The sequence below is a fragment of the Physeter macrocephalus genome, chromosome 4 (assembly GCF_002837175.3).
Source record: "Physeter macrocephalus isolate SW-GA chromosome 4, ASM283717v5, whole genome shotgun sequence".
In the NCBI taxonomy this organism is placed as follows: Eukaryota; Metazoa; Chordata; class Mammalia; order Artiodactyla; family Physeteridae; genus Physeter; species Physeter macrocephalus.
In genome coordinates this window covers 105,771,645-105,784,782 of record NC_041217.1, presented here as the reverse complement: position 1 = coordinate 105,784,782, position 13,138 = coordinate 105,771,645, and the positions used below count along the sequence as shown (strand labels likewise).

Genomic DNA, 13,138 nt, shown 5'->3' with positions numbered 1-13,138 from the left:
GGTTTGTGGTTACATGGAGACATACATACACATATACATGTAAACATTTACTAAGTTGTACTTAACATTTGCGAACTTGACTGCACATACATTATACTTCAAAAATAATTCAAATAAAAAAGAGCATAAAATAAGTAAAAATAAAAGCAGGACAAATGATAGTGATTAATATAGGCAACATGATAATGTTAATATACTTACTTCATCTCCCTCATCAATTAATCCTTGAATGGCATTAAAAAGAGATCCATATGCTCCTACTGTCACAAGGATTTCTTTATTTGGATTTATTTGATTTTGATAAAACTTTTCATATAGGCAGGACAGAGCTTTCACAAGTGATGGATGACCCTGTTGAGTAAAAGGAAGAACAAAACCTTTAATTTAATTATGGGACCTACTTCTTTGAGATAGTTTGGCTCTAAAATGTAAGAATTTTTAACATCTGGGTTTTATAATTTTCCAATTTGTATTTTTAAATGGCAATAAATTAAAAAAAATTTTTCCTATTTTCAGAGGGTTGCTGCATGAATGGTCATGAAGACTTGTGGTAAGTTTTTTTTAGTAGAATCTATGAAATCTCTGGATATCCTAGGCATTCCACCACAGAAAGATGGAGGTTGTGCTGAGGTAGAAAGAAAGAAAGTAACTAGTTGGAAATAGAGAATATTAAGTAAGAAGCCAGTGCTGAGGCTGCATAAGTTTGAAAGGGAGAGAAAACATGTCTAAAGTGAATATTCTCCTTCCCTGCTTGTCGTAGGACCCCATCCTGGAACAATGGTAAAGGAAAGGCCAAGACAGGACTGTGGAGAAGCTGGAAGTAGGGGACAGCTCATCCTAGGAGATAAGAGTAAGGGTGGGTGTTCCTCTGGTTATCAAGTTGGGACAGTTGGTTCTAGAAAGCCAATTATGGAGAAGCACAATACAATATAAAATACAAGCTCACACCTCACATAGTCCTCATATACTTACAAAGCCCCGTGTGTACTGATTCAGACTATCAATTGCTGCAATCTTTGATAATTCTTCCTTTACATATACAGGAGGGGATATATCTGGAAGGCCTTGGCCAAGATTCACAACAGAGGGGTCTGCAGCCAACTTGGTAAATTCAATCCTAAGATAAAAAATACTAATATTAGTAAGTATTAAAATAACAAAGTTAGCTGTTTATACCTCATAGTCTTTAAAAACTGAAAAATAAGACTTAGTTTAGTCTTACAGATCAAAAAAAGTTAATGAGTTCACGACAAAAATTTTACCGTCTACAAAATGACTTTACCTGGAAAAATGATGGCTGAACTGGTGAACTTAATGTTTCTTACAAATCTCAGTTCCATGATACCCATATTTTAATCATATATATTTTTTTCTCAATCATCTGCTGCCAGGTTCTCTTATCAACCATTAGAAAGGAGCGCTAATAGGAAAAGTTGATGGATTAGAAGGTGAGTTCCACAAGGGCATCCACCCAATCTGTCATTTTCTCTGTCCATTTCCAGTGCCTAGCTCAGGACCTGGCACATTTGCTAAGTGAATAAATCAGTGTATGAATCATTATTTCCTTCCATTTCCACTGAATGGATGAATTAAAATAAGTGGTTTTATTTATAGACTATAGATAAAGCTAAAAATTCCCAAATAAGGATATAAACATGTGGAGGAAAAAAACTTCACCCAATGATTATCGTTTATTCTAACGTACTCACCACACATTGCTATCAAGGCCTTCAATTCGTTTTGCATTTTTGAATTTCAGAGACATTTGCTGAAAGATATAAATATTGAAAGGGTTTTAAAATTTCTTTAATCAAAACAAAAATGCCAGAAGATCATGGGTAACTCTTGCTTTTCCCTATTGGCACCATGGAAAAAGCAGTACTGTAGAGATAAATTCTAGACGCCAATACAAAGTTCCGAAGAGGAATTCATCTCCCACCTACTGCTCTAAGGAGTGTTTTTCCTTATGAACCTTAGATGTTTATCTTCTCACATAAGAACAAAAATATCACCCTAGCCTAAAAAATAAATCAATTTAAAGGCCTGAAATATACTGAAGAGAACAATAATGATACTAAAAAAAGTCAGTTTAAAGAAATATCTTGAGGGGACTTCCCTGGCGGTGCAGTGGATAAGACTCCGCACTCCCAATGCAGGGGGCCTGGGTTTGATCCCTGGTCAGGGAACTAGATCCCACATGCATGCTGCAACTAAAAATCCCGCATACCACAGCTAAGAGTTCGCATGCCACAACTAAGGAGCCCACGTACCACAACTAAGGAGCCAGCGAGCTGCAACTAAGGAGGCTGTGAGCTGCAACTAAGACCTGGTGCAACAAAACATCTAAATAAATAAATAAATACTCGAGTCATGCTGTGAAGATCATTTTAGGTCAGGTGTACTAACAGTTTCACAATTAAGTTCCTTGTATGGCATACAGGAAGCACCAAAACAAATGGTTTTAAAACTACTTAATAAGGAGTTCTAAATAATAATAATAGTAGGTAACATTATTGGGTACTAAGTATGTACCAGGCACTGTTCTAAGTGGTCAGGGAACTAGATCCCACATGCATGCTGCAACTAAAAATCCCGCATACCACAGCTAAGAGTTCGCATGCCACAACTAAGGAGCCCACGTACCACAACTAAGGAGCCAGCGAGCTGCAACTAAGGAGGCTGTGAGCTGCAACTAAGACCTGGTGCAACAAAACATCTAAATAAATAAATAAATACTCGAGTCATGCTGTGAAGATCATTTTAGGTCAGGTGTACTAACAGTTTCACAATTAAGTTCCTTGTATGGCATACAGGAAGCACCAAAACAAATGGTTTTAAAACTACTTAATAAGGAGTTCTAAATAATAATAATAGTAGGTAACATTATTGGGTACTAAGTATGTACCAGGCACTGTTCTAAGTGTCTTAAATAATTAACTCATTTAATATTTACAACAACTCTATGTAGTGGTTCTATTATGCGCCATAATTTACACATGAGGAAAGTGAGGTACACAGAGGATAAGATCATGTAACTTTACATCTGCCCAATTCACGAAAGCTAGTAGCATTTAAACCCAAACAGATTCAACTCAGGATGTGAACCCAGGTAGTGTGACTTCAGAACACATATTCAGTACTGTTTCTGCATACTGTCTTTTACTTAACAAGACCTTTGATTACTAGAATGCTGTCTCTTAAAAAAGTATATTAGACATTTAGGTCAGGTCTACTCACATCAAGCAAGTTAGGGCTGGGGTATAAAATATTAAAAGCTAAAATTATGGAAGAGCACGCAATTTTTTAGTTCTTTAGAGTCTAAAATTAAGTTTATATTATCTCTCAAAAGCACTGAATTAGTTTTGAGTTCATTGTTGCCAAGCTGCTGGAAATTAAAAAAAAAAAAAAGATTGGCAGCATTTTTGCAAAGATTTTCCTAATAGAATATTAAAGTAATTTTAATTCCATCTGGGAGGGAGATAATGATAATGGTTATTAAACAGACCATTGTTCTCATTCTATTCCCAATAATGGAACCAAGAAAAATATCTTTTTACTCTCATATTTTTAATCTTTGAAACTCCAGTGAAGTAAATCACACGCAAATTCTCCAGAGGTTAATGTGCCTTCCAGAACAGCCTAATGATTAAATGCCCACCTGAACATGATGCTGTTATAGAGACTACAATTATAAAACTAAAACTCTGAGAAAGATAGAAAAGGTATTCTAACAGTTGTTCTTTGTCATCTCTAAAACATGTTTAAAGTTAATGATTCATTTAATCTATGACTACAAACACAAAGTAGAAATTCATATATAAAAGTGAGCATAGTCTACAGTAGATAATTTAGACACAAAGTCCAATTTCACCTAAAATATTTGGATAATTGCAGTCAAAATGCATTTTTCAGATTTAATTTTCTTTAACATTTGTGTCTAGATGAGCCTCTTCTCCCACGACTCTCTGTGCCTCTCTGTTCCTTCCCACTGTATGCCTCAACCATTCTGACCTGTTAAATATGCTATAGTCTTCTCTCACAAGCTCCACATGTGATCCTTCCCTTACCCAAAAGGTCTTTCTACACCAATGTTTCTCAGCCTCTTCTTTTTGTCACCACCGTGCACCCCCTCCCCCAACCATGGAGACTTTTTAGACATTTTTTTCTAATCATGTCTCCCCCGCTCCCTCATTAAATATTAAGGAATAAGATTTTGTCGGATAGAGTTGAGCTTTGGATGATCACAAAACATTGTAATAACCAAGTTCACCTGCCAAGCACCAGTTTCTCCGTCTTGGGGGCAATAATGCCCCTGTTAAGAATGCATGTTCTGAATTCGATCTAAGCCCTGGTCTCCACAACCTCGTCCCTTCACTTGGCTAACTCCTATTCCACCTGCCACCTTCAGTTCTCAAGTTAGACTTCATTTCCTCCAGAGAGTCTTCTCTGATTCCCCAAGTCATGGTTAGATGCTCCTCCTATGTGTTCCTATGACATGAAGCATTCCCAGCATTTACTACATAACATTGTCTTTTTTTCTGTTTATTAGTCTGTATTCTTCCTTAGACTATAAGCTCTATGAGGACTATTTCTAGGTTGTTCACTGTTCACTGACTTTGTGTTAATCGGATTTCTCCAGAGAAACTGAACCAATAGGATGTGCATATATATATATAGTGATTTATTTCTAGGAATTGGCTCATGAGATTTGTGGGAGCTGGCAAGTTCAAAATCTGCAGAGCTCCAGCAGGCTGGAGACCCAAGGAAGAGCTCATGTTGCAGCTCGAGTCTGAAGGCAGTGTGGAGGCAGAATTCCCTCTTCCTGGGGGAACCTCAGTCTTTTTTTTCTTACAGCCTTTAGCTGACTGAATCAAGGCCACCCACATTATGGAGGGTAATTTGCTTTACTTAAAAGTCTACTGATTGAAACGTTAATCTCACCTGAAAAATATCTTCACAGAAACAATCTAGACTGGTGTTTGACCAAATATCTGGGTAGTGTGGCCTAGGCAAGTTGACAGATAAAATTAACCATCAGAGTGTCCAACACACAGTGCTATGCCTAGCACATAGCAAGCTTTTAATAAATATCTGATGAATGAATGAAAAAAACCCACACATTAGGAGTGAACTTATGGTGTCAGCTACCTTAAGTTAATGCTTCAGTAACACATGACCCCAAAGTCTTGGTTGCTTAAAATCATAAGGGGTTATTTCCTTCTCGTACTACATATTCCCTGAAAGTTAGCTGTTGCTCTGTTCCATGTCACTCTAACTCTTGAGACACAGGCTGATGAAATAGCCTCTATCTGGAATATGGCTAGTTTCATGGCAGAAGGAAAAAATTCTTTAAAAAGTTTCTGCTTAGATGCAGACACATCACTTCTACTCACATTTTATTGGCCAAAGCAATTTCATGGCTAAGCCTGACACCAACATGGCAGAAATAAAGTCTGGAGTTATAATGAGATACGTGGTTATTATGGGTTGAATTGTGCCCCACCCCCCGCCCATTCTTATGTTGAAGTCTTAACATCCAGTACTTCAGAATGTGACGTTATTTGGAAATAGGTTCATTGCAGATGTAATTAGTTAAGTTGAGATCACTAGGGTGGGCCCTAATCCAATGCGAATGGTGTTCATATAAAAAGGGGAAATTTGGAGACAGACTGGCATACAGGGAGAATGCCATATGAAGATGAAGGCCGAAATCAGGGTGATGCTTCTAGAAGTCAAGAAACACCAAAGTTTGTCAGCTAATCACCAGAAGCTGGGAGACAAGCATGGGACAGATTCCTCCTCACAGCCGTCAGAAGGAACCAATCCTGCCAGCACCTTGATCCTGGACTTCTAGCCTCCTAAACTGTGTGGTAATACATTTTTGTGGTTGAAACCACTCAGTTTGTGCTACTTTGTTAAGGCAGCCCAAGGAAATGAAGATAGCAGTGAAATGTATAAGACATGCTACAATGCCCAAAGACATCAAGATTCAGCAGTAGGTGCAAATGCTCACTGTCTAAGAATTATTGTCCAGACTAGATCCGGTATTAGGAAAAGAAAATAAACCTAAAATCCTATGGGGAATTAAACATGAGCCCCAAGTGTACAATGGAACATCTATAGGGCCTGTATAATTTCTGGGCAGCTAACTCCATGAGGTGGCTTCTATTCCCAGGTAGATTAATACCTGGCATACATATACTGAACTGCTATGTTATAAATGCAAAACTGCTAGGGTACTAATAAGCAGCATCTTTTGTTGTTAATGTGAAGCTGAAAAAATGCAGTTCTACAGAATCACCATTAAGTGCCACTCTTGGCAGAGATGAGAAAAAGCTTATTGTTATTGTCTTTAAAATGCTTACTGTACCTGTCAGAATAGCTATCATCAGGAACCTTCATGCACTATTGGTGGGATTGTAAATTGGTGCAGCCACTATGGAAAATAGTATGGAGGTTCTTTAAAAAAATTAAAAATAGAACCACCATATGATCCAGTAATTTCACCTCTGAGTATTTACCCAAAGAAAACAAAGACACTAATTTGAAAAGATATATATACTCCAATGTTCACTGCCTCATTATTTACAAACAGCCAAGATAAGTGCCCATGGATAGACAAATGGATAAAGAAGATGTGGTGTGTGTGTGTGTGTGTGTGTGTGTATATTAAACAAGGTGTGTGTATATATATATACACACACATACACATACATACATAGAATATACTCAGCCATAAAAAAATAAATAAAATCTTACCATTTTTAACAACATGGATGGATCTAGAGGGTCTTATGCTAAATGAAATAAGTCAGACAGAGAAAGACAAATACTGTATGATCTCAATTATATGTGGACTCCAAAAACAAACAAACAAAACAAAATGAAAACAGATTCACAGATACAGAGAACAAATGAGTGGTTGCCAGAATGGAAGGGGCGTGAAATAGGCGAACGGGGATTAAGAGGAACAAACCTCCAGTTATGTAAAAAATAAATCATAAGGATGTAATGTACAGCATAAGGAATATGGTCAATAATATTGTAATAACTTTGTATGGGGACAGATGGTTACTAGACTTATTGTTGTGATTTCATAGTGTATACAAACATCAAATCATTATGTAATACACTTGAAACTAATATAATATTGTATGTCAAATACAAATTTCGACTTAAAAAAAATGTTTACTGCAATGGTACTGGAACAGGAAAGTCTGGAAAGAAGAAAAAAATATTACCCATTATCCTAAGACTCAAACATACTCAAGTTTCAGTTGTATATAATTTGAGGGCCCTACCTGTTTGACCTGATGCATTTAGATGGGATAGGACAAGTGTAGAAAAAACCCAAATGGTGAGCTGAAGCTGGGGAAATCAAGGCTGTCAATATCTGTGAATCACAGGGTATGAGTCAAGTATAAAAAAGATAAAGAATGCAAGAAAAGGCCAGAAACAGAAATTACAAAGCTAATTTTTTGAGAGGTGAAGACAATAACCAGGCATGAGAAGCAGATAGACTGAAGTACTTCAAGACGAGGCTGGAGCAGAAAGGGAGCACCCGTGTAATGCCTTTAATGTGTTGCCAGGCTGCTGGGGTAGCCTAAACATATATTATCTTTTAGATCTATGAATTAGGTATTCATAGTTGTAATCACATGTGATTTTTAAAAATTTTTTTGCCTTTTCTCTTGACGGAGTATCTTAAGCATTTTATGAATTTTCTTAGTCATCATAAAATTTTCACTTTTAATTAGTAAGTAATATTTCAGGTTATGAATCACACCTTACTCCTTCAGTCCCCTAGTTTGTGCATTTATTATTCAAGTGTTTGGCAATTTTAGGTAGTATGTTTCTTCTGTATATTATGTGGTCCCTGCTTTGTTTCCTTCAGTTTTAGTTTGATGTGGAAAGTGAATGTTTAAACAGATCTGTTTCAAAAAGAAACGTTGGGCCTCTTTCCCTTTGGAAAGATGATGTATTGACACATTACCAGTTTGAGAGTCTGCTAGAAATTTGATAGTTCCCCAAACTGACTAAAAGGAAACTTTGTTATACTCTTTCCTAGCTTGGAGAGTCAGAAACAGACCAGTGCATAGATGCCTTTGAAGCTCCAAAACTATATGAATCAGATCTCTTAGTTGCACAGGCAGAAACTCCATCTCAACAGCTTAGGGAAAAAGAGGAATTTATTAGAAAGCTCATGTCACCATGAGAAGGTAAAAGGTGCAGCTAGCATCAAGGGTAACACTGAAACCAGAAACTTAAACCTCATCAGGGCTCTGCTTCATCTACTTTTCTATGCAATCTCTGGTCTGCTTTTCTCCACATGAGACAAAACAGTTATACCTCCCGATTTCACCACCATAGAGGGCCTGAGAGTTGCCTTCTCTGGTGCCAATTTCCAAACTTCTAGGGAAGGGCTCTGAATGGCTCCTCCCCCCCTCCCCAATTTAAAAAGTACTACATTAATATGCCTGTTAAGACTATAATGAAAAGATATTAGAGCAGTGTGAAGCAAGATCATGAGAGAAATAGAGATGTAGTCAACCAAGGATGCCATTTTTTTGGATCCTTTTTTTTTTCAAATGTACTTACTACCCAATCAAAAAACGGTATAGACCTGATTCCCCATCTCCAGCCCCTCTAGATGTGCTCCCTGAGCTAGAACCTGTCACTGCCCCTGGTAGTATCTTTACAAATATACCAGCGCCTAACAAAACATATGTTTGGAATGGGGAAAAGAGCATTTTCCAGAAAGATAGGAGCAACTGCTGTCCTTAGAAAAAGGGAAGGGGTCCCAGGTCACAGCAGTCTATGAAAGTCCATCTAAATGGGAAGGCTGATAGGGAGAGGGGTGCAGACACCCTACTTCTATGGCAGAGCTGAAGGTATGCAGTGTAAATTTCTATGTCTGGAACAGAGAGCTGGGGAAGAGGTGAATCGAGAACCAAATTCTAAGGCAGGGGTGAAATTAAGTTTCCTCCTATATACCAATGCATTGATTGCAATCTCATATCTCCCTTATATTCGAACCACATTGGCTTTCATTCACTCATGGAACAAATATTTATTGAATACTTATTTTATACAAGGCACTTTTCTTCTTGGGATATATCAGTGAGCAAAACAGACTAAAATTCTCTATTCTCATTGAGCCTTTCTTCTTTCTATGCCTTAAACACTCCAGGTTTGTTCCCATCTGTCATGGATTATATTACTCTGTATAATTATTCACCCCTCCTTTTCGGAAGGAGTGACTTTGAGATTGGACATGTGATTTGCTCTGGTCAATGGAATGTGAGTGAGTGTGACATATACTAGGTCCAGGAGAAACTTTAAAAGCTGTTGCATGGTTTGGCTCAGCCTCTGGTTCTTCTCTCCTCTACTGTGCGAAGACCATGTCTCAGGTAGGGGTTACATTTTTACCTTAGATCCTGAAATTTTAAAAAAACACATAGAGTGTAGCTGCAACCTGCAAGCAAAGCCACAGCTGACTTATAGCCTACATAAAACCTGAGTGAGAATGGGAAAGTTACTGTTATAAGAAGGTAAGATTTGGTGGCTTTTGTTACAGCAGCAGAGCCGACTGATATAAAAGCTTTTGCAATTGCTGTGTCCTCTGCCTAGAATGCCCTCTCTTAGGTCTTCATGTGGCTGGTTCTTTATGTCCTTCTATTCAATATGCTCTCTATTCAAATAGAACCTCCTCAGAGAGGGCTGCCAAAACTATATGCCCTAACGTTACTCACCCCCCTCTCCCACTAGTACCACCAATGGTTTTAGCAGTTTTCTCTATTTCATTTTCTTATGACATTCACAACTACCTAAAATTATTTTAATTTGTAAATGATCTGTCTCTCACTAAAATGAAAACCTCAGAAAACAAGACTTGTGTTGCTCATTGCTGTATCTCCAGTATCTAAAATCGTGTGTGAAAGGTAATGTGTTCAAAAGTATTTTTTGAACATATGAATGAAATCCTACCTCTTTAATTATCCTCATGTTGAATTATTTCAATGGCATTCTGCCTCTAATCCATCATTTGCAGTGCTCCAGAGCTAAACTCTTAAAACACAGACTGGGGGATGCTACTAGCTTGCTCTAAAATCTCCAAAGACTCTCCTCAGTCCATGAAACGTAACTCAAATTCGAACCTGGGACTCAAGGCTCTTAATCTCCTTTCAGCCTTCTCTCACTCTGTGCTGCTGCCTCTTATACAGTGACTCAACAGCATAGGACCACTTGCCACTCTCTAATTATCTTCAGTGCGTTTCTGTTTCCGATGCTTTTATTCAAGTTCTTCCCTCTGTTTGAGATGATCTTCTCCATAATCCCCACTGTGGTTGGCTCAGAAATGACCTCCCCAAAAACATCTGCCTCCTATCCCTGAAACCTGTGAATGTTACCTTATAGGGCAATATATATCCTTATTTCCTTGCAGACGTGATTAAATTAAGGATCTTGAGATGAGGAGATAATTTTGGATTATCCAGGTGGGCCCTAAATTTAATCACAGGTATCCATATAAGAAGGAAGCAGAAAGAGATTATACACACACAGAGAAGGCCATGTGAAGATGGAGCAGAGAGTGATTTGAAGATGCTGGCAATGAAGATTAGAGTGATGTGGCCATAAGCCAAAGAATACCAGCAGCCGTCAGAAGCTGGAAGAGGCTGGACTGGATTCTCTCTAGAGCCTCTGGGGGACTCTGGGTGACAATGATGTATCAAGGTAGGTTCAATGTTTGTAATAGATACACCACTCAGGTGAGGAATGTTGATAATGAGAGAGGCTATGTATGTGAGGGTCAGGGGATACATGGGAACTCTGCAGGTTCTGCTCAATTTTGCTCTGAAGCTATAATGCTCTTTAAAAAAAAAAGTTTATTAAAATTTTAAAAACTTAAAAAAGAAAAGAGCTGCCAGGGTATTGTGAAATCATGTTCTCTTTCTCCCTTTGGACAAAATGCTGCTTAAGCAAGCAGACACTAACAGGATTATCTCACAGGTAATAGATGTTTTCTAAGGTATGGCTCTCCATTCAAAAAAGCAGACAGGGCTTCCCTGGTGGCGCAGTGGTTGAGAATCTACCTGCTAATGCAGGGGACACGGGTTCGAGCCCTGGTCTGCGAGGATCCCACATGCCGCGGAGCAACTAGGCCCGTGAGCCACAACTACTGAGCCTGCGCGTCTGGAGCCTGTGCTCCGCAACAAGAGAGGCCGCGATAGGGAGAGGCCCGCGCACCACGATGAAGAGTGGCCCCCGCTTGCCATAACTAGAACCATAGAGGGCCTGAGAGTTGCCTTCTCTGGTGCCAATTTCCAAACTTCTAGGGAAGGGCTCTGAATGGCTCCTCCCCCCCTCCCCAATTTAAAAAGTACTACATTAATATGCCTGTTAAGACTATAATGAAAAGATATTAGAGCAGTGTGAAGCAAGATCATGAGAGAAATAGAGATGTAGTCAACCAAGGATGCCATTTTTTTGGATCCTTTTTTTTTTCAAATGTACTTACTACCCAATCAAAAAACGGTATAGACCTGATTCCCCATCTCCAGCCCCTCTAGATGTGCTCCCTGAGCTAGAACCTGTCACTGCCCCTGGTAGTATCTTTACAAATATACCAGCGCCTAACAAAACATATGTTTGGAATGGGGAAAAGAGCATTTTCCAGAAAGATAGGAGCAACTGCTGTCCTTAGAAAAAGGGAAGGGGTCCCAGGTCACAGCAGTCTATGAAAGTCCATCTAAATGGGAAGGCTGATAGGGAGAGGGGTGCAGACACCCTACTTCTATGGCAGAGCTGAAGGTATGCAGTGTAAATTTCTATGTCTGGAACAGAGAGCTGGGGAAGAGGTGAATCGAGAACCAAATTCTAAGGCAGGGGTGAAATTAAGTTTCCTCCTATATACCAATGCATTGATTGCAATCTCATATCTCCCTTATATTCGAACCACATTGGCTTTCATTCACTCATGGAACAAATATTTATTGAATACTTATTTTATACAAGGCACTTTTCTTCTTGGGATATATCAGTGAGCAAAACAGACTAAAATTCTCTATTCTCATTGAGCCTTTCTTCTTTCTATGCCTTAAACACTCCAGGTTTGTTCCCATCTGTCATGGATTATATTACTCTGTATAATTATTCACCCCTCCTTTTCGGAAGGAGTGACTTTGAGATTGGACATGTGATTTGCTCTGGTCAATGGAATGTGAGTGAGTGTGACATATACTAGGTCCAGGAGAAACTTTAAAAGCTGTTGCATGGTTTGGCTCAGCCTCTGGTTCTTCTCTCCTCTACTGTGCGAAGACCATGTCTCAGGTAGGGGTTACATTTTTACCTTAGATCCTGAAATTTTAAAAAAACACATAGAGTGTAGCTGCAACCTGCAAGCAAAGCCACAGCTGACTTATAGCCTACATAAAACCTGAGTGAGAATGGGAAAGTTACTGTTATAAGAAGGTAAGATTTGGTGGCTTTTGTTACAGCAGCAGAGCCGACTGATATAAAAGCTTTTGCAATTGCTGTGTCCTCTGCCTAGAATGCCCTCTCTTAGGTCTTCATGTGGCTGGTTCTTTATGTCCTTCTATTCAATATGCTCTCTATTCAAATAGAACCTCCTCAGAGAGGGCTGCCAAAACTATATGCCCTAACGTTACTCACCCCCCTCTCCCACTAGTACCACCAATGGTTTTAGCAGTTTTCTCTATTTCATTTTCTTATGACATTCACAACTACCTAAAATTATTTTAATTTGTAAATGATCTGTCTCTCACTAAAATGAAAACCTCAGAAAACAAGACTTGTGTTGCTCATTGCTGTATCTCCAGTATCTAAAATCGTGTGTGAAAGGTAATGTGTTCAAAAGTATTTTTTGAACATATGAATGAAATCCTACCTCTTTAATTATCCTCATGTTGAATTATTTCAATGGCATTCTGCCTCTAATCCATCATTTGCAGTGCTCCAGAGCTAAACTCTTAAAACACAGACTGGGGGATGCTACTAGCTTGCTCTAAAATCTCCAAAGACTCTCCTCAGTCCATGAAACGTAACTCAAATTCGAACCTGGGACTCAAGGCTCTTAATCTCCTTTCAGCCTTCTCTCACTCTGTGCTGCTGCCTCTTA

General features: G+C 38.7%; 1 protein-coding gene across 5 annotated transcripts in view; it reads right to left on the bottom strand.

Annotated features, from left to right (window-relative positions):
• The window catches only part of KYAT3 (kynurenine aminotransferase 3), a 61,166-nt gene that overhangs the window by 33,984 nt on the left and 14,044 nt on the right, over positions 1–13,138 (bottom strand). For all 5 annotated transcript variants that reach the window (XR_008617212.1, XM_024119835.3, XM_024119836.3 and 2 more), the window contains 3 exons: positions 1,710–1,768; positions 973–1,117; positions 202–351 (listed from right to left, as the gene is read on the bottom strand). Coding sequence is in view for 4 of the 5 variants with exons in the window: in XM_024119835.3 (XP_023975603.1) it covers positions 202–351; positions 973–1,117; positions 1,710–1,768 (354 nt within the window). In the remaining variant the exon portion in view is untranslated. The remainder of the gene's footprint in view (positions 1–201; positions 352–972; positions 1,118–1,709; positions 1,769–13,138) is intronic.